General features: G+C 36.5%; 1 protein-coding gene across 1 annotated transcript in view; it reads left to right on the plus strand.

Moving 5' to 3' along the window:
* Positions 1-22,754, plus strand: part of LOC125652346 (fibrillin-2-like) — a 143,288-nt gene that overhangs the window by 45,717 nt on the left and 74,817 nt on the right. The window contains exons 8-19 of the mRNA XM_048881492.2: positions 1,117-1,269; positions 2,553-2,717; positions 11,743-11,865; positions 12,090-12,212; positions 13,885-14,010; positions 15,720-15,842; positions 16,688-16,807; positions 17,127-17,315; positions 18,558-18,683; positions 18,908-19,033; positions 19,209-19,334; positions 21,841-22,035. Coding sequence (XP_048737449.2) covers positions 1,117-1,269; positions 2,553-2,717; positions 11,743-11,865; positions 12,090-12,212; positions 13,885-14,010; positions 15,720-15,842; positions 16,688-16,807; positions 17,127-17,315; positions 18,558-18,683; positions 18,908-19,033; positions 19,209-19,334; positions 21,841-22,035 — 1,695 coding nt within the window. The remainder of the gene's footprint in view (positions 1-1,116; positions 1,270-2,552; positions 2,718-11,742; positions 11,866-12,089; positions 12,213-13,884; positions 14,011-15,719; positions 15,843-16,687; positions 16,808-17,126; positions 17,316-18,557; positions 18,684-18,907; positions 19,034-19,208; positions 19,335-21,840; positions 22,036-22,754) is intronic.

Genomic DNA, 22,754 nt, shown 5'->3' on the forward strand with positions numbered 1-22,754 from the left:
CAGCAGCTTTTGATACTTGACAGTTCTCTCCAGAAGCAGTATTTAACATTATCACTCTCTGAGAGCATTGTGAGAGAGTCATTTAATTGAAGGAGGGATTCTAAGGCTCTCAGAAGAATACACATGTCAAAGACGTAAACAAACATGTTGAAAGTCAAGGGGTTTTGATTATATAATGCATAAATTACAAATGAATCACCTGGGAATTAAGAGTATCAACTGTTCTCAAAATACTTCTTAACTGAAAATTTAGTCATATGTTTGCATTTAATTCCAACTTGATAGGACTGCCTTTGTTAATTCTCAAATACGTTGAAGTTGAGTAGTTCTAATTTTGTAATTTTAAAGTATTTACACAGTGTTTTGTGGTATATAATTAATTGTTAGTGATGTAAATTCTATAATGTAATGAAATTAAGATCTAGAGCATAAGAATGCAACTTTTTCAATGATTTGAAATGTTGAAAGCAATTTTAAAATTCTTGGTACAATGCCCTTTTTTGTGTACATTGCAGCTGCACGATTCTGTGATTGATGGTGATTGCACCTCTGCACTGTTGGAAGAGTGCAGATACAGTGATAATGTAATTTTATATATGCAGGTTACTTCAGATGAAATATCCAATATTTCAAGAATTAATGAGTGTTGTTAAATTTTTTGCACTCACCTGCATATTATGGGCACAATAGATGATAAACACTCTTTGATTACATAATACCTCTTGGTAACACCTGTCGAAAAATTGGATTGATTTTGTGCCGCGAACAAATGCAAGTTACCTCCCCTAATTAGCTCACCTGAGCTGAAAGCTGAAGTGAGCTTTTCTGATCACCCGTTGTCCGTCATCTGTCTGTCTGTAAACTTTTCACATTTTCGACTTCTTCTCCAGAACCACTGGGCCAATTTTAACCAAACATGGGGAAAAAGCATCCTTGGGTGAAGGGCTTCCAAGTTTGTTCAAATGAAGGGTCATGCCCCTTCAAAAAGTAGATAATCACAAACATGCAAAAATATGGTGGGGTCATTTAAAAATCTTATTTTCAAGAACCACTGGGTCAGGAAAGTTTACATTTACGTGAAGTTGGTGATGTGCTTGTATGAATACATATTTGTAGAAACTCAGAAGAAGAGGTGCTTTAAACAGGTTGTAAACAACAGATGTTTCCAGCCAATGGTACCCCGCTTATCTTTGGCCGACTGCTGTTGCGACTCTGGCAAGGGCTGGGGAGACATCTTCAACTGCCAAATCTGTCCTGAACCAGGAAAAGGTAAAAGTGTGAAATATTGTAGTTGGATCCAACCACTTCGAATATTTTTTATGCCCATGCCATGAAATGGTCAGGTCATATTATACAATTATGGACTGTTTAGCAGGGAGACATCACAAATTATCCTGTCTTAGACGAGGGTTATCACACGATGATAGCGCTGCTAAGACAGGACAGTTTGTAATGTTTCCCTGCTAAACAGTTCATAATAGATTTATTGCCCTGAAGAATCTAGAAGTTAAATAAAAAAAATTGTTTAGTGTCATATTTATGATGTAAAATGTCAACAAAATTGTATGTTACCCAAAACTATTTTGTTTTATACTCAAATGTTATACATTTATTAGATGTATATGTTAAACAAAGCAAAACACCGAGGTTTGGGGCAGTTAAATCAGCATTTATGAGATGGAAAGCTTTCGATTGTGACATCATAATAGAATTACACAAAAACATAATGTACGTACGTCAGTTGTAGACATTTTGTAACGTATTTCATAAAACAAAAAAGTAACCATCAAGTGAAATACAAAATTGGATTAGAATGGGAACATCTTCTCAATTGCTATTTGTGACCATTAATGTTGACACTGACGTCACTATTAAAATTTATTGATGAACGATCCTGCATGTTTTTAATGTACTTTTATTAGAGTTATCTGTACATGATGGAGACATCACGAATTGTCTCCTTTCACATGAGCAGCCCCCCGACCAATGAAATTGACTGTATTATTCTGAAGGATGATAGTATAAAGTATTACCCCTTTCCATCTGTCATTCTGTTGTAGTTAGTTTTCCATACTTTTTCGTTCAAATGAGCTTTTCTGATCACCCGTTGGCAGTTTGTCTATAAACTTTTCACATTTTCAACTTCTTTTCCAGAACCACTGAGCTAATTTCAACCAAACTTGACATGCATCCTTGGGTGAAGGGCTTTCAAGTCTGTTCAAATGAAGGGCCATGTCCCCTTCAAAGGGGGAGATAATCACAAAATGCAAAATAGGGTGGGGTCATTTAAAAAAAAATTTCTCAAGAACTACTGGGACAGAAAACTTGAAATTTACATGGCAGCTTCCTGACATACATATGTAGTGCAGATTCAAGTTTATTAAAATCATAATCCCTGGGGGTAGGGTGGGGCCACAAGAGGGGATCAAAGTTATACATGCAAATATGTAGGAAAAATCTTTAAAAATCTTATTACCAAGAACCACTGGTCCAGAAAAAACTACTGAGGGCAGAGATATATCATGTCTTCTATTATGAAATTGCTTTTACAGAGGCGCACTCGGAACTCTGTCGGAGTGGTGGAGGTATTACTAGAAACAAGTGTCGACTTTTTCCCAATCTGTGTGTGAATGCCCGCTGTGAGCCTACTGAATACTCCTACAGGTGTGTGTGTTACCCTGGATACAAACCAACAACAAACAAAGACAGGTGCACAGGTAATCATCCATCAGGTAGAAATGATTGTAAGTTTTAACTTTTGGTTAAATTACGTGAAAAAAATTCTTTGAATTTGTGTACAGGTGCCTCTTGATAACCCGACCTTTGATCAAGTCAAGTCCATGATCTGTCCAAGTTAATGTTTTTCTAATACTTGATATAATTTATAGAGCAGTTTACAGACCTTGAAGTGTACTATTACACCAGTGGAATGGTGAATGAACGCTGAACAGTTTGGGAACGAACGAAAGTCCAGAAGGCTCATTCTTCATTTGAGATTCGAATTTCGAGATTTAGGATATGAATTTCGAAATTCAATATCCAAATTAACCAATCAAGATATAGGTCACAATATATAATTCAAAAGAGACAACATACTTTAATCAAAGTTATCAAATGTAAATGATTGTTATCTTTATTGTAAGATTGGTGTTTTGAGGTTATCATACATAAATTTGGAATATGACAGAAAGGAAGGCAAAGTTTGTAAGATATGTCGTGTCATCGGTCCGCGGCTTCATATATGGTTTGAATTTAAGATATATTATGAGGTGTATTCATTATTTGACCTGGTTATCACATACAGTACAGAATTAAATATATAAGAGCTGGAACAAGTTGTATTTACCCCACCTTGGTCAGAGGAAAAAGACAAAATTAATCTTGGACAACACGTGGAGAGTAGTAGAACAGCGAAAATGTGTCAACTAAATCAAAGAGACAAAAATATCAGCTCCAGGCAAAATACCGGGCCTTAGATAAGGAAGTAAAGAAGAGTGCAAAAGTAGAGGAGGGTATACACTGAAAAACTAGCTAATGAAGCAGAACAATCTACATCTAAGGCCACATAAAATGAATTCTCTGGTTCTCAGGCCAATTTTCTTGAAAACAGATAAGGGAGGAAAGCTTTTTTTCATTTTTATCAGCAATAAAATAGATGAGGGAGGCATTATTTTAAATCCCGAACTTGTTGGGGGAAGAACTTTAAACGTAAAAGTTCTATACATGAATCATAAACACAATAGACTTTCCTTTATCTTGGTCATCAACAACAGAATTTATGGCCTTGTCATCTGAACTAGAGACTGCAGAGCTCTAAATATATAGCGTGCCCAAGTTAGCTGATGAGAAAAACAATAAACCAAATGATATAAACTTCTGCTCTGTATTCTAGAATATTTACACATAAACAATCTAGATTACTACCAAAGTTCATCCCAAAATTCCATATACTTCCCAAGATATGCAGAAATGAATTCGGAAAAATGCCTATTATATTTTGGTCGACTTCTAGCTGGGCCCTAGCTGGCACTGTATGACTAACCAGAATGTTTGAGCATTGCAACAAGCTATTACAAAGAATGTGCAGCATTCGATATAATTTTTAAGTCAAATTTCTTGCCCCAATTTGTAAAATGAGTTCTTAAATAGCTTCAACTGCAAGTGATTGAAAATTAAAACCGTCTGCACTTTCACTTTTGAGAGCCATTTTGACCAGTGGCACTATAAATACCCCAAAAAGAATGAATGACCCAAAACGATTTAGAGGCTCAAAAATTAATTCTGATATTAAATGATAATTCAATATACAGTATAATCTGTCTAAACTGGCTATGTGTGGTTCCAAAGAAATTGGCCGGTTTGCACAGAGTCTGGAGTGCAGAATGTTGACAAGAATGAGAGGTGCTTCCCTTGTATTCACTATCTATGCATACGTGTGTAATGATTGCTAACATTTTAATATATCACAAAAGAATTCAAAATGTAAAAATATAAATGTCAGTGTTTTATTGTCATTCTCATTTGAAAAAGTTTCAATTTTTATTAAACAGTTTAAAATCTGGGAATTATTCGCGCAATTTTCTGTTGGTAAATTGTCGATTTCGTCTACATCATCGCCGTTATCAAGTGCTACATTATGTACGTTCGTCAAGTTTGTGTTGTGTTCGTTTAAAATTTGTCTTTCCCAGATTTCATTGTAAATGTATCGCTTTCAACTGTCTCAATTTGTGAAACGGAAACTAATGCAATGCCGAGTGATCGACCGGACATGGCGAGTTGTGCTAACTGACTGCATATCATCACTGTCTGACTCGCCGTAGAGCTCCGAGAAGTCCACGAGGGGAAACCCTGCTTTTGGAAAACATAACGGGATTGTTGCCAATTTTATTTCATTCCAAGAATGTATCGAATTCATCTATTAATTGAACTTTGTCTTTTAATGTCAGTTCTCGTCTCTGTCGTTAGAGGGAGGGCCATTACCTCGTGCGTGGTGCTGTCATAATTGAAAAGTGCACCCCCTAAAAATCAGGTTTTATTTTAAACTGATCGCGACTCCTAGCCAGTTGCACTCTTTTACTTATCTGTGGCTTCCCTTGAGACACCCTTTGTGTACACCGCGTGTGATCGACCGAATACCGACAGGTTGGTCATCGTGGGGTGGCTGGTTTAAATGCAATAATTAGAGCTAATTACGAGCAGTTGGGACCTTGTGTAAATTATGTGATTATAATGATATAGAAGATGAGTTTGATTTCATCCTGAAATGTCCATTTTACAAAGATTTGAGAAAGAAATATATTAAGAGTTTTTATTACACAAAACCAAGTGTCTTTAAATTAATTAAGCTCCTTAGTTTAGACAATACTAAAGAACTCAATAACTTGGGAAAATTCTTAGTTCAAGCTGTGAAAATACAAAGTTTAGCATTGTAAATCAATAATATAATTATAGTATTTTTCTAATAACATGTGCATCTCATAATGCGATTACATATATATTATTTTTATTTGTAATTTCTTCTCCTTATAATCTTCTCCTGTCCACTCACCTGTGGTTTATCTTATACAATTTGATATATTGTGTATACAAATGTACATGTACTAGATGTATTCCGATGAGTCGTATAACTCAAGGACAATAAAGAATTGAATTGGTACACCGAATACAATTGACCGCAACAATTAGGGTGGTGTATCATCGAGGGGCCGGTTTACACAGGATAATTAAAGTTAATTGATAGAAGTTGGGACTGTGTAAGCCTGCCGATATACAGAATACGCAGTATCCGGAGTACAGGGAATTATTAATAAAGGATTTGTTAAAGAAATGTTAGGGACTATATTTTGTGGCCGGAATTGACAGAGCGCCGGAGTACTCAGAGGCCGGTTTGGACAAATTATACTGTAGTACACAAAATATACTAATAACAAGTCTGACAACTCTTGATATGTCTAGTTGTATCCAAACCACATTAACATTGGTACTTGACGATTTGGAATAATACAGTCAATATGGGAAATTAATGGCACCGGTCTAAATGGCTGGGATATTTGGGTAGACGTGGTATTACAATTTTCAGTCACTATGCTATTACGGAACCTTATGAATTGGAGTAAGAAGTTGTATATAACCTTTACTCATGAACCGTAGTTGCTGTGATTCAGAAGTTACAAAGATGCAAGAGAATTCCGAATGCAAAATGTGAAATTCAGAATGAATGTGGATTTTTCCCCTATAGATACATAAGCGCATTACCAACTTTTTATTTTATTGAAAAATCTGCAATGCGACAACCTCAAAACGGATGTTCGGGGGCCTGAGAACTGTAATTTCAATTTTATTTGGCCTAAACAAGATATGCAGACCCTCTACTGAATAACAAAAACACTTGCAGGTAAATGTCATTCATCAGATTTACCAGTTAGAGATAGAAAAGGAAATATATTATCAAAAGAAGAAGAAATTTTGAAATGCTGGAAAGAACATTTTGAAGAACGAGGCATGGACACATTGGACATTAATACAGATCCACCCAGTGTAGAAGAGGTAAAAAAGGCTATAACAAAACTAAAAAAAAATGGAAAAGCAGCAGGTATAGACCAGATAAATGCAGTCAGCTTTTCAAGGTCGAAGAATACTGGACACCTTCCATCTTGACAAATATTCTACAGAAGATCTTGAAATCAGAAGAGACACCAAATCTCTGAAAAACGGCCCTTATAGTTAAACTACCAAAAAAGGAGACCTCTCAAACTGCAACAACTATAGAGGGATAATGCTGCTCTCGGTCACCATGAAAGTTCTAAGCAGAATCACAGAAATAACAGATCCTCTACTGCGTAAAGCACAAGCCGGCTTTAGGAAGGGAAGGTCGTGCGTCGACCAGATATTCACTCTCAGACAAATACTAGAACAGAGCAATGAATGTTCAACTCTACACTTTATATCAATTTTATCGATTTTACGAAAGCTTTTGACAGTGTTAACCGCCTTGCATTAGAAAGAATTCTCAGTCATTATGGGATTCTAGATAAACTCATCTTCATCACTAAGATGCTGTACAAAGTCCTAAATGCCTGAGTGATCTGTTGATCAAACCCCTCGGGAGAGTTCAAACTGAAGACGGAAGTAAAACAGGGATGTCTGCTCTCCCCTCTTCTCTTCACATTCTGCATCGACAGAGTCATGCGAGAAACCACCAATAACAAGCGGACGGGAACCAGATGGACCTTAACAGAAATGCTGGAAGACCTAGATTTTGGAGATGATATAGCACTGCTATCCCACAGACACTGTGACATACAAGAAAAAAAACAACCAGCAAGTAAAAGCAGCAGGAAAAATTGGCCTAAAAATCAATAACATCAAAACTAAGATCATGAAGGTCAACACTAAATCAAATGAACCCATCACCCTAAGTGGTACAAAAATTGAAGATGTCACAGACTTGTATACATGTACCTAGGAAATATGTTCACCACAGATGGGGACTCAGAGGCAGATGTACTTGCTCAAATTTCTAAAGCCACAGGAGCGTATGCTGCACTGCGAAACATCTGGAGGTCAACAAAGTTTAGCGCCAACACCAAAATTAGAATCTTTAAGGGTAATGTGCTTAGGGTCCTCCTGTATGGTACTGAAAAGAAACAAAAGCCATTTCAAACAAGCTAAATGCCTTCTAGACCCATTGTCTTCGCAGAATACTATGCATCTTCTTAAAAAGAAAATGACTGGATAGGGCACATATGTAGAAGGCAACCGACCTTCATCCCAAGGGTTGCATTGAGATGGACACCACCCGGTAAGAGAAAGATAGGAAGATCAAAAGAGACCTGGAGGAGATAAGTGGAGAAAGAAATGAAGGAGAACAACTGGACATGGGGTCAGGTCCAGAGATGGACACGTGACAGACCAGCATGGAAGTCTCTGATGAAGGCCTTATATGCTGACCAGCATGAAGAGGTGTGGGAACGAACAGTTTGAGAAAATGAACGCTTTATTTAGAAGGAATGGTATTAGATGAGAGAGAACATTTTGGTCTGGGAATGGAACACTGAATGGTTTGGTGTGGGAATGGAACAATTCTATTTGAGAACAGAATGTTTTTTGGCTATACTTGCAGCTACTGAATTGAAAACTTGTTCTTGATGATCTTATTATCAATGGATTACAAATCAAGTTAAGTCTGTGCTTTCTTGATCTAGTTTTGGCTTTCTTGACCTATTTTTGGACCTTGATCTTAGTAAATAATGCCACAAAGCATGGCCATTTTGTGATGCTTGATTGTCATCACAATTTTACTTGGATATGTGTTTATTTAGTTATGTGCTAAAGCCCCATATATTTCTGAGTATTTGACCTCTCAATCAATTCTTTTATTGTGATCTTGTGGAATTTCCTGTTAAGAAAAGGCATCTGTGATATTCTGTGTGAACTTGAATTGCTGATATGCTTGCATACTCCATGATGGATGTTAGTGTGTCATGAAAAATATGACAGTAGTCATCAGCAATTGCAGTTCATAATGCCATGTTCTGAAAAATGTTATTTATTTTATATTTACATTATGGATCTCCATTTCAGCCCCCTCCCAATGTGTGTCCATGGCAATAAATATGTAGTATCTCTTGAATTGAATTATAAAACAGAACATGTATATACAGAATACATGTATATATTCTTTAATTTTATGCTCAGCTGCAGTATACCTATGTGATACTCATATTGTCACAATCAGGGCTTGAAGCTAACTTTTTATGTCACCAGTCCAGCCGGACTGATGGGGTATATAATTTCGCAGAAAAAAATTTTACCAGTCCAACAGAGTTTTCCAGAAATAATTAAACAATTTATGTTATCAAAATGAAATTTAACTCAATATGCGCCTCAGACAATATTGTAACACTTGAATGTGGGATTTATATTTACGAATCAGATTCGTCTGATATCTACAGATAGAAGCATGCCAAATGTGTGTATTAAATTTCATAAGTATATTTTCCAAAATGATGCATTAGAAAATTAACCAGTCCCATTGGACTGACTAAAACAAATGTCAGTCAGTCCGCCAGACTTTAATCCAGTCACAGACTGACGGGCATATGTTAATTTCGAGCCCTGACAATTGTTCCGTATGTTGATTAGCATGCAGATCTTCCATGATATGATGTTGTCCAATGCCTTCCATTGATGTTTATGTTGTGTTTAGCAGTAGCATTCAATCAAAGCAACAAACTGGGTTTAATTTTGGGCTAATTTTACTTAATATTTGCTATTGTTTCAATCCATTCATCATGCTAAATCATTCAAGCCCCCACCCCTCATGTAGTGTCTATAGAACACAGGACACATGTTTTGTAAGCTGCAGTACTTGTATGATACATGTACTGATATTACTATTTATCATATATCTATATTGATATCATCATGTTTAGTAGCAGACCAAGCTTCCTTGATTCCGTTTGTTTACATTAACAGTAGACCTCATGGCAGACAATGAAAACAACAAATACCCAGATTAGACCTTGGGCTAAAATTTATTTCATATGTTATTCTTTTTAATTATTACATTAATCAATCAATTTGGCAAAAAATATATAATGAAAGTTTACTATAAGTATTCATTATTTTTTCATGATGAGAGAATGTTAAAAATAGCTACGCAGAAACTTCCCAGATTATTATACCCCACGCAACAAAGTTGCAGAGGGTATAATGTTATTTACTCTTCCATCAGTCCGTCAGTCCCTTTCTTGTCAGCGCAATGCCTCTGAGACTGCTCAACAGAATTTTGTGAAACTTTGTAGTTAATAAGGACACACTGTGTAGATGTGCATATTCCCTGGATATTCTGATTCAATAATTTTTCTGGGAGTTATGCCCCTTTTGAACTTGGAATTTCGAGCCCATCTGTCCTGTTCTTGCAGTAATGCATAGCATTACCATTCATTATGTGAGGCACTGTCAAGCAATGTTGGAGCGTGGGGTATGTGAACTTGCTCACTTTTGCTTTCTTTCATTGTTCTTTTTGAAATTCTGCAATATTCAAATTAGAAGTAATTTTAAGTTCTAATTTTGTGCCTTGTGTCATTAAAACCTAGTGTTTTCCTAAGATTTTTTTTTCTGTGATAGATATGAGAAATAATTCAAAGAAGATTATTTTTTCTAAATTCCTTTCATTTTTTCGAAAGAGACACTACAGCTCAATTTCCATAGTTTAATCAAATGTTTTTTAAAACATGTATTGATAAAATGATAAAAATCATATCGATAATGACAATTTGGATCCACTGCGCTTTGAAGATCATCCAGAATTCAAAGGTTTCTTCATGCTGACTCAGACTTTTAAATGTATATTTACATCATGTGATTTTGAATGACGACAAAGTTGTGTGTTTACTGTCTTTGCGCATGCGTCTGAAGACCGAAAGGAGGAGACTCTATGTTTTTTGTATAGGTCGTCAAAAACTATTAATTTTTGCGTTAAAATGAGAATTTTCAAATTTAGATAAGTGTTATTTTCACAAAATTCATACATTCAACTATGCAACAAAAGAAGTAGGTACAGTTTCTACTGTCATCTGGCCCAGAAAATAGATGATAAATTCAGCAGGCGTCCCAAAATCTGGCATTCAAATAAGGAATATATAAGCAAATCAAAACTACGTTTAATTTGATCCGAAATTGCTTTGTGTTGTATGACAGGAGCGTGAAGTTGGCATAAAATTGCCAAAAATGCTAAAATCAATGAAAAATTTCATAAATTCAGGGTGTTTTCCTCTCAGAAAACATACAGCCCATGCGTCGAGCAAATTTATATTCAAATACATTTTTCGTCTTCTCTTAATACACAATATATATCATTTTGCTTGACGGATGGGCACACCTTTTCCTAAGCAATAATCTGGATCAAATTTAACAGTTATCAAACGCTTTTTTTTTATAAAATGGCGGGAAAAACTCTTATTCATGACGTAATAATGCTATAAAATTAGAAATAACTTTGATTTAAGTTGAGATAGTATGCTTGGCATGTATTTAACTTAATTATTCAAAACACATATCAAGCTCGATTCAAGACACTTTTAAATCAGAGAAATTTTTTTGGCCTTTTTATGTACACAATTGTACCTTGTTCTTTAAGAAAGCTCTGGGGAAATTGTCATTTCATGATTTTTGCGCAAAATGAGTTGTACCAGTAGTACGTGTCTCTTTAAATAAGCATATGTTTTAATGTGTGTGTGTGTGTGTGTGTGTGTGTGTGTGTGTGTGTGTGTGTGTGTGTGTGTGTGTGTGTATATATATATATATATATATATATATATATATATATATATATATATATATATGAATTTATCTATAAGTCACAATAGTCATCCTAATACACTAAAACCTGTAGGAAAAAAGTTCTCAATAAGAGCAAGACTAAAATTGTATGATACTTGTATTCTCATGTTGTGTAAATTAGAAGTTGTCCAAATCATGCCCCATAGTGCAAAGACTACAAACAGAATATTCAATAAGGAAAATATATAGTCTAAATGTTTTCTAGACCATTAAAGCAGCAGACTATTAAAATTACATGTAGTATTTGAAATTGTTACAATCATGGTCATTGGCCAATTAATTGTAAGGCTATGACAGGGTGTAGCATTTATGGGATTAGTAATTGGGAACTGGATTTATTTCTTCAAGAACAGCTAGGCCACTCTGGTGACTCAGTTTTGTATATTTATGTAACAGATATAGATGAGTGTTCTGAGCAGCAAGGATTATGTGGAAATGGTCGTTGTTTTAATACCCCTGGCAGCTACAGATGTCGTTGTAATCGTGGATATGTATTGTCATCAGGTGGTCAATGTACAGGTACATCATGTAAAAAAACTTGATTAAATGATAAAATTTTGGAACAGTTAGTTTTTGAAAAGTGGATTTCAACCATGCTGTTCAAATGTGAAGGGAATGGATTTAATTGTAACAATTTCAGACCGAATTACATTTTCAATAATTGCAAATTGTTGTACGATTGCTTGTATAAAGTATGAAAACATGGTAGAGTTGAAACATGAGTGTGTATCTTTCTGTTCAAGATATAAATGAGTGTGCCACAAACAGGATGTGCTCTAATGGTCGGTGTGTGAATATGGATGGTGGGTACAAATGTGAATGCAAACCTGGCTACCGTCCCTCATCCAATCTGCAGACCTGTTATGGTAGGTGTCCTCATTCAGAGCTGTTCATGTGTAATGAATGTTAAATGATAATGTAATTAGTGTTCCACTTGTAAGAGGGGCCGGGTATTTTGTTGGTGTCTGTAAGTTACTGAAGCTGATACTGTGCCAAGGTATAGAATTAATATTCATTTAACTGGCGGCCACCACTTATTATCTGGCGGCCGCTACATAAATTAAAAATTGATTTGAAATATTGTATAAATTAAGTGGCAGCCACCAGATAAATTAAGTGGTGGTCGCCAGTTGAATTAAGTGGTTGCCACTTAATATATCTGGCGGTCACCAGATAATAAGTGGCGGTCACCACTGCCAGTTAAAATAAGTGGTGGCTGCCACATAAATTAAGTGGTGGCCACCACATAAATTACAGTGACAGATTTTTAAAATCTTCTTCAGGAGTAGACTACCAATTTCAATCAAACTTTGCACAAATCATTCCTAGGTGAAGGGGATTCAAATTTGTCCAAATGAAGGGTCATGTCCCCTTCAAAGGGGGAGATAATCACGAAAAATGCAAAAATAGGGCGGGTCATTTAAAATCTTTCCAAGAATCACTGAGCCAGAAAAGTTGAAATTAAATGAAAGCTTCTTGACATAGCGCAAATTCAATTTTCTTACAATCATGGCCCCTAGGGATAGGATGGGGTCACAATAAGGGATCAAAGTTTTACATTCGAATATTTAGGGGAAAATCTTTATAAACCTTCTTCTCAAGTCGTTTAAAAACATGGAAAATGGAAGGGGAGACATCAATTTTAGTGTGTTAAAACAATTCTTCCTAGTTTAATAATGTTACTTGTCATGAACATATACTTCATTGGCGATTCACAAATGAAAAAAAAAAGATTCTCACGGTTAAAAGAAGATTAATGTTATTTCTTTCACATTTGGTGCCAATGTTCCTCTGTGTAAGCTTTTCCATGTATTCTTTTTTCAGATCCATTGTTTTTTGGCTTCCTGCTGGATATATTTATGCTCCTTTCTAGCTCACATGAGCTGAAAGCTCAAGTGAGCTTTTCTGATCGCCTTTTGTCCACCGTCTGTCAATCTGTAAAGTATTTGCATTTTCAACTTCTTCTCCAGAACCACTTGGCCAATTTTAACCAAACTTGGCACAAAGCATCCTTGGGTGAAGGACTTTCAAGTTTGATGAAATGAAGGGCCATGTCTCCTTCGAAGGGGAGATAATTACAAGACTGCAAAATATGGTGGGGTCATTTAAAAATCCTCTTCTGAAGAACCACTGATCCAGAAGAGCTGAAATTTACATGAAAGCTTCCTGACATAGTGCAGATTCAAGTTTGTTAAAATCATGACCCCTGGGGTTAGGATGGGGCCACAATAGGGGATCAAAGTTTTACATACAAATATATAAAGAAAACCTTTAAAAATCTTCCTTCTCAAGAACCACTGGGCTAGGAAAGTACAATTTTACATGAAAGCTCCCTGTCATAGTACAGATTCAAGTTTGTTAACATCACGGCCCCCGGGGGTAGGCTGGGGCCACAATATGGAACAAAGTTTTACATGCAAATATATAGGGAAAATCTTTAGATATGGGCCAAGGTGACTCAAGTGAGCGATGTGGCCCATGGGCCTCTTGTTGAATTTTGTGTTTTATTATTTCATGCCTTTAATTGTGATTTTGTAGATATAAATGAGTGCACAGAGAATGGTAAACTATGTAGAAATGGTCGTTGTCAGAATACAGAAGGATCCTACCGATGTATTTGTAACCAGGGTTACCAACTGTCACCAGACAGGGCTTACTGCCTAGGTAATAATGCTCTGGAAACTTTAACAATGATGATTGGAATTTATGCCATCATTATCAATGTGCTATACTGTAGAATCATTTAAATTCGTGGGGGCCAATTTTCGTGGATTGCTGAATTGTTACGGGTTCGTGGGGACGTAATGTCATGGATTTATATATTTGTAAGATTCTTGTATACTAGTTGTCTTTATTCGTTGAAGATGTAAATTCGTTGGGGAGGGGTACCCACGAATTCCACGAAAATTGAGCCACCACGAATTCTAATGATTCCACAGTATCATGTATCTCGCATTTTGAATTTCAAAAAATGAGCCTTAATTAACTTTATCACACAACAATACTATTTCCGGGTTCATAGCGCGGGTTCGGAAAAACGATATAAACTCGTAGCACATGGCTATGTTTGGGGGAAATTGTTGAAAAAATCATTTTATCTGTTTATGCCCCCTTCAAAGAAGAGGGGCATATTGCTTTGCACCTGTTGGTATGTAGGTTGGTAGACCACATGTTGTCCACTCAATATCTTGAGAACAATTCACTTCATTGTAATATTCATATGTGGGTTGGTTACGAGTAGAAGAGGACCCCTATTGATTTTCAGGTCCAAAGGTCAAGGGTCAATCTACTGTGGACATAGGAAGATGCTATCCACTCATTATCTTGAGAAATCTTTGCTTGACAGACATTAAACTTGGTACACTGATACATTGTGAGGAGTAGATGACCCCTATTGATTTTGAGATCACATGGTCAAGGGTCAAACTGAACAAAGGAATATACTGACCACTCAATGTTTAGAGAACCCTTTGCTGACAGACATCAAACTTGGTACACTGGTACATCTTCAGGAGAAGAATGACCCCTATTGATTTTGAGGTCACATGGTCAAAGGTCAAGGGTCAAACTAGACATAGGAATATACTCTCCGCTCGATATCTTGAGAACCCTTTGCTTGACAAACATCAAACTTGGTACACTGGTACATCTTCAGGAGTAGATGACCCCTATTGATTTTGAGGTCACATGTTCAAATGTCAAAATGGACAAAGGAAAATACTGTCTGCTTAATATCTTGAGAACGCTTCGCTTGACAGGCATCAAACTTGGTAGACTGGTACATGATAGGAGTAGATGACCTTTATAAAATTTGGGTTCATATGGTCAAAGGTCAAGGGTTAAACTGGACATAGTAATATATTGTCTTCTATATTTTAAGAATCATTACTTGATTGACACCAAACTTGGTACACTGGTACAGCATAAGGAGTAGATGACCCCTATTGATTTTTAGGTCACATGGTCAATCCACTCTTGACATAGGAAGTTATTGTCTGCTCAATATCTGAATTGGTTTGGCACTACTATCAGTTAAATGATGCATGTGTATAACCCTTTTCAATTCTGCACCATGGGGGGCATAATTATATGTTTTACAAACATTTCTTGTTCAATGTTGTTTTTGGTGGTTGTGGGGGATTGAAAATCTCTTATTCATTGAATAGGTTCATAAAATTGTTTCTTTAACGGTACATACAGAAAAAAAGTAATAAAATTCGATAAGTTGGTCACCTCCAAGCAAATCTTTAAGGTACAATAGGAAATAGTCACAAAACACAGCTAAAGAATATACCTTTAGTATACTAATGAAATGTAACTGTTGAATTTAATCTAATCATTACAATATACCTGCTGTTTTAACTTGTTTTCAGATTATAATGAGTGTGAACGAACTGGCATGTGTACACATGGGGTGTGTGTAAACCTAAATGGTGGCTACAAGTGTGTTTGTAACACAGGTTTCACATCATCTTCTGATGGCAGAACCTGTCTTGGTGAGTAGAGTTTACATAAAAGGCCCCAGTGACTTTTGTAATAAATTCAATATTCCTTGTTACGATTTCAGTTGATTTTCATATTAGCACCAATTGATTCATTGCTGTTTACACTATATTGACCAATGTTTTGTCAGGAACATTTTCCCTGCTATATTAATTGCCCATTACAATACCAAATTTGCACCCCCCTCCCCCATTTACAACTGTTTTCAAAACATTCATGTTAGAGTTATACAGATGTCTCAATATACCCTACCAAAGGCGTTTGATAGGTGAAGTTGTTAAATTTTATTGTCTGCTTAAATCGCCTTTGAAATGCCAGCATTAGGCCTAGTACTCCAGCATGCTAGAGGTTCACAGCTGGATATCTTTGACTTACTGTCACTCTGAGGAATATAAGGGAGGTTAGCCAGAGGTTTTAACTTGTTGAAATATAGGCCTAGCAGTCCCCAAGTAATTTTAAAATCCTTAACAAACAAAAGTATTAGTGGTGTTTTGTGAAAGCTTGATGATGGCTGCATAGTTCACAATTAACTCTTCGCATTTTTGCCATGTTTGCCAATCAATGTCCTCATGGTGATAGAAAACATTCTTTAATAAAAACACCCTATAAAAGCTTGTGACTTCTGGTACTCTTGTATTTTTTTTATAGCATAAATAGAATTGACATTCCAGATTCTGCTATTGCAGTTTCAGTTTTGAATTTAACAAAAAAATTAACAATCTGAGTATGAATTGTTGCAGATATTTCAGCATTAAATTAAGTACTCGGACATAACTCAAAGGAAAGACAATTGAATATAAGAAGTTTATTAGTCATTCATGTTTTATCATTGATATAGATGTTAATGAATGCCTCAGGAACCCATGTGTGAATGGAATCTGCATAAACAACCAGGGAAGTTTTCGTTGTGAGTGTCCAAATGGTTTCCGGTTACAGGCTGATGGGAAGACTTGTTTGGGTAAGAAAATGTCCCTTAATGCCTTCATTAAAGAGCAAGATAGGCACTCTGAGCATATATGTAGGTAGAATGAAGCAATTGTGATGACAAAACTTGCCATGACTCCAGTTCTGAGATATAGAATGGGTATAGGTACAGTCCCTGGTACGTTCTGCTTTCCCACTTATACGGTGAGTGATTGGTGAACACACAGTGATTGAATGTAGAGTAAACAGTGAGATCAGCTGAACGCAACTTGGTGAACGTAGGTCATGATTTTCATTTGAAAAATGCCTAGGCCTGTACATAATGTTGGTTTAAAATGGACATACCTTATCAGATACCAGACAAGGGAACTGCTTCCTAGAGTACAGAAAAGGCCGTTGTTCCAATGCCCTGACTGTACCGATGTCTAAGTCGCTGTGCTGTTGTATGGATGATGACGCTTCAAAGGCTTGGGGACCTAGATGTGAAAAATGTCCAAAGAAAGGAGAAGTTCAATACTCACGGCTCTGTAAGGATATTCCAGGTAAGAGAAAGTCACATGATATTGGGGCGAAAAATTAGGAAATTGTGTGTAGATTTCATAGCCCTTGGGGCTGCTGATACTTTTTATACACCCGACTTTAGACGGGACATATTATGGTACAGCGATGTCTGTCTGTCTTACCGTCTGTATGTCTGTCTGTCACAAAATCTGGTGAACGTTTCTCCTCTATGGCTTATCGGATAGACTTGAAACTTTGTACAATGCTTCATTGCCATTTGTAAATGTGCATAGTGGTGGAATGGGAGGGTCCAATTATTTTCCTTAAAGTTATAGTGGATCTAAGAGGGGTGGAGGAGGTAAAATAGCTTGTAAACACTTCTCCTATATGGCTTATCTGAGAGATTTGAAAATTTGTACAAAGATTCATTGACGTTTGTAAATGTACATATTGTAGGGACAGAAGGGTCCAATTTATTTTCCTAAAAGTTTTAGCAGATCTAAGAGGGGTGGAGGATGTTAGATAGCTTGTGAACACTTCTCCTCCTATATGGCTTATCGGATAGATTTGAAACTTTGTACAATGCTTCATTGCCATTTGCAAATGTGCATATTGTAGGGACAGGAGGATCCAATTGTTATCCTTAAAGTTATAGTGGATGTGAGGGGTGGATGGTGTAAAATAGTTTGTGAACACTTCTCCTATTTGGCTTATCGGTTCATAATGTCTATGTTACTGCTCATGCTTTCTCCTCCATACCGTGCAGTACATTAAGGGGAGGAGGTTTCATTTGGAGCACTTTCAATTTGGGGAGCTGGAGAGACATTTGTTTTTCATAAAAACAATCTCTAGTTTAATTTTAGTATTGTTTCCTGACAGGCATATCATGTGCCAACTGGTCATGGTAGCTCAGTGATTGAGTGTTTGCTTTGTAACAAGGAGGTCGTGAGTGCAAGCCTTGCTCATGCCAAACCTAAGACGTAGATATGGGTAGTGATTGCTCCTTTGCCAAATGCTCGGCAGAAGTGAAAATCATGGGTCTTTCGGATATGACCTAAAAACGGAGGTCCTGTGTCACAGTAGATGTCGGCACATTAAAGTACCCTCACTGCTAAGGCCCTGAGTGCTAAGCATAGGTCTAAATTTGTGGTACTTCACCAACATGAGTGAAATTTTTTTTATGGGATCTAAAATAAACAGCCAACCAATGTATCATGTGCTGTGTCACTGCACTTTATTTTGATGTGCATTCAATGATTTTAGAAATTGACTTTTATTTTCAGACATCAATGAATGTATGCTGAATCCAAATATCTGTCAAAATGGAGCATGTGAAAATTTACGAGGAACCTACAGATGTGTTTGTGATAAAGGGTTTACTCCTAATCCCACAAGGAAAAAGTGTCTTGGTTAGAGAAAGAAACTTATAACCATGTTAGGTTAATTACTAACAGCTTTACGGATACATGACATGGATAACATTAGACTCAGTTTGCTGATTTATAGAATGTATTAGAAAATGTGATCAGAGTGATGTTGATGTCGGGGTTAAATTGATTAAGTCTGTATTTCAGAAAAATATGGATCATTTGAAGTTTTGAGATACATGCAAATATAGATGTTTTTATTATAGACTTAGATGAATGTGAAGTGTACCCTAACTACTGTGATGGGGGAAGCTGTAAAAACACTATAGGAAGTTTTCGCTGCACGTGTCCCTCAGGCTTCCGTCTTAATCCGGCTTCCATAATCTGTGAAGGTAATGATGTAATCATTGGAAACCACATCTTATTACAAGTTGTATTGCAATGAAAATCAGAAGGTCTACAAATTACTATATAGTAATTATTGCTATGATATGAAATATAAAGAAAATTATATTTATAGAAAATTAATATAAAGAAAATTAGATATGACATTTTTAACATCTACAGATATTGATGAATGCATAGACAACAACCCATGTGTTGGAGGGACTTGTAACAATGTTCCTGGGAGTTTCAGATGTGATTGTCTGGATCCTGGAAAAAAGCTGGACTCCACTGGCAGAATATGTCTTGGTATCATTTAGAATTCCAATTTGTCTCAGTTTATTATAAACCAAGGATATGAAGGTCACAAATATTGCAGAAAAAATTTATACCTGATTTGTTTATACACCCCCTCCCCCCGCAACAAAGTTGGGGGGGGGGGGGGGGGGGGTATGCTGGAATTGGGTTGTCCGTCTGTCCATCCGTCCGTCTGTAGATGCAATGGTCTCAGGGCTCTAAAGCGTTATCCTTTCCACCTACAGTCACAACATCATGCATATGGACTACCCATGGGACAAAGATGTTCCTTATTGAATTTGGGGTCAAAAGGTCAAAGGTCCAGCACACTGGACATTGAAATAGCAATTTGGTTTCCAGGCTCTAAAGCGTTATCCTTTCCACCTACAGACACCATATCATACATATGGACTACCAATGGGATGATGATGTTCCCTATCGATTTTGAGGTCAAAGGTCAAGAGCACTGGACATGAAAGTAGCAATTTGGTTTCCATTTAAATTCTTGAACAGATTTTTTCATCACATGGAGATGCTGTGTTCCTAGATACCTTTTGGATCATAATACTGAAGTTTATACTGAAGTTTGCAATATTAACCTGTTAGCCTGCCATCCATTGGGGGGTGTCTTACATATCCTTCAACAAAGGTTCCCCTTCAAAGCCAAGATCATAATAAAATGCACATTTAATTTCATCTCTTAACAATTTCTCCCTGGAGAAGAGACTACCCAAGGTTTGTCATGCCCTTTCTTTTTTACACTCGGGAAAGAGGTAATTTATACCTATTAACAACACCCTTTGGGAGATTGGGGTAAGCGGGGGGCTCTCTTATTAAACATTGCTCACAGTACCTCTTGTTTCAACTCACTTGAGCTGAAAGTTCAAGTGAGCTTTTCTGATAATCTGTTGTCCTTCATCTGTGCGTTTGTCTGTAAACTGTTTACATTTTTGAATTCTTCTCCAGAACCACGGGACCAATTTCAACCAAACTTGGCAAAACACATCCTTGGGTGAAGAACTTTCAAGTTTGTTCAAATGAAGGATCATGCTCCCTTCAAAAGGGAGATAATAACAAAAATGCAAAAGTAGGGTGGGGTCATTTAAAAATCTTGGGGGTAGGTGGGGTCACTAAAGGGGATCAAAGTTTTACATACAAATATATAGGAAAATTTTTTAAAATCTTCTCAAGAACCATCGGGTCAAAGAAGTTTATGTTTACATAAAAGCTTCCTGACATTGCAGATTCAAGTTTGTTAACATCATGGCCCCCGGGGGTAGGTTGGGGCAACAATAGGGGATCAAAGTTTTACATACAAATATATAGGGAAAATCTTTTAAAAATCTTCTCAAGAACCACTGAGCTAGAAAAGTTTAGATTTACATGATAGCATCCTGACATAGTGCAGATTCAAGTTTGTAAAAACCATGCCCCCAGGGGTAGGTTGGGGCCAGAATAGGGATCAAAGTTTTTCATGCGAACATGTAGGGAAAATCTTTAAATATGGGCCAAGGTGATTCAGGTGAGCAATGTGGCCCATGGGTATCTTGTTTATTTAGATTTTTCTGTATTTATTTAAAAAAATACTTTTAAGTACATAAAAATAGATATTAAAAGTTATCTAAAATACCTGGCTTTGACTACATTATCTTCATATTTTGTAATGATTCCATATTGATGGTAAAGGGAAAATAGTCCAAGAATGACAAACTCTAAACTTATAAGTATTGACCATCGTGAAATATAGGTATTAAAGCATTATTTGTTATTTTAAAATCAAATTAAAGGTAAACCAGAAAACACATCTTCCAGCAATATCAACAATGCCAGGCAATACGTCTCAGAGTTAGTGGAATGTGCATACTCACCCACAGACAGACAGGCACTAAAACTGTGCATACTCACCCACAGACAGACAGACACTAAAACTGTGCATACTCACCCACAGACAGGCACTAAAAACTGTGTGCATACTCACCCGCAGACAGACAGGCACTAAAAACTGTGTGCATACTCACCCACAGACAGACAGACACTAAAAACTGTGTGCATACTCACCCGCAGACAGACAGACACTAAAAACTGTGTGCATACTCACCCACAGAAAAACAGGCACTAAAACTGTGTGCATACTCACCCACAGACAGACAGACACTAAAAACTGTGTGCATACTCACCCACAGACAAACAGGCACTAAAAACTGTGTGCATACTCAACCGCAGACAGACGGGCACTAAAAACTGTGTGCATACTCACCCACAGACAGACAGGCACTAAAACTGTGCATACTCACCCACAGACAGACAGGCACTAAAAACGGGATCTAACTAGATTGAAATAGAATATATCTTCATAGTTGCAAATGACAAGCAATGGATTTCAATAGAAATTAAGCAGAATACACACAGTGAATGTGAATACATGTATATGTAAAATATATGCAAATTGCATTTTGAATTGTAAATCTTATATTAGTTTAAGAAAAATTCTTAAAATTTATTGCATAATGTATTGTAGACAACAGAAAGGGATCATGCTGGTTAGAAATTAACAATGGCCGATGTGAAAATAATGCCCAGGCCTTGGTGACTAAATCTGAGTGTTGTGGAAGTATTGGGGTTGCTTGGGGTAGTCCGTGTGAGGAGTGTCCATCCTCACCACAGAGACGGTGCCCCCCAGGGTATGCCACCAATGATGGAAAGAACTGTATAGGTAAGAAATGTACATGGAGGGGAATTTTTGTTGTGATGATGATATTGTATTGTACAAGTGACATTTCTATTGTGATGATGATATTGTCTTGTACAAGTGACTTAATTAATGAACTTGCTCTTAACCTGTGTGAGTCTTAAATCTAGTCGACTTACATGTATGGTATGGATAACTCCATTTGGAATTGTCTTCCCATCACCTGTGTATGGCATATGTTGTAACTTCTTTGAACTATCTAGAGGGTTATCTACCTCTTTGCACTTTGATTTAGAGGGAGAATTCATATAATAACCTTTCGAAACCCAACCCTCCCCAGTCCCCACTCCTCCAGGAAAAATAAAGAAAAACAATTTCACTGTAGATATCATTGCAAAACTTGCCACTAAAATACAAATTGATAATCTTAATCTTTCTCTTTTTTGTCTTTAAAATTTAGCTTGATCTTACATGAGAAAAATGTCTCTGCATGTCTTGAAAACCTTTTAATCTACTAGATCAGATGCGAAAATTGGTATTACATAACTTGCAAAAGGCTAGTTCCCAAATGGAAGCATTGAATCTAAGAATTGTAGTTCAGCCATTCTAATGTGAATGTGGCTGATTTTTTTTTCTTTACAGAAATATTCGAACTAGAAAAACTAATGTTTTTGAGACATAACTTTTTTGTGACAAGGCATTTCTTTTGGTACTAAAGTTTTTTTATCTAGTGACTTTGACAT

This window comes from Ostrea edulis, chromosome 5 (assembly GCF_947568905.1).
Source record: "Ostrea edulis chromosome 5, xbOstEdul1.1, whole genome shotgun sequence".
Lineage (NCBI taxonomy): Eukaryota > Metazoa > Mollusca > Bivalvia > Ostreida > Ostreidae > Ostrea > Ostrea edulis.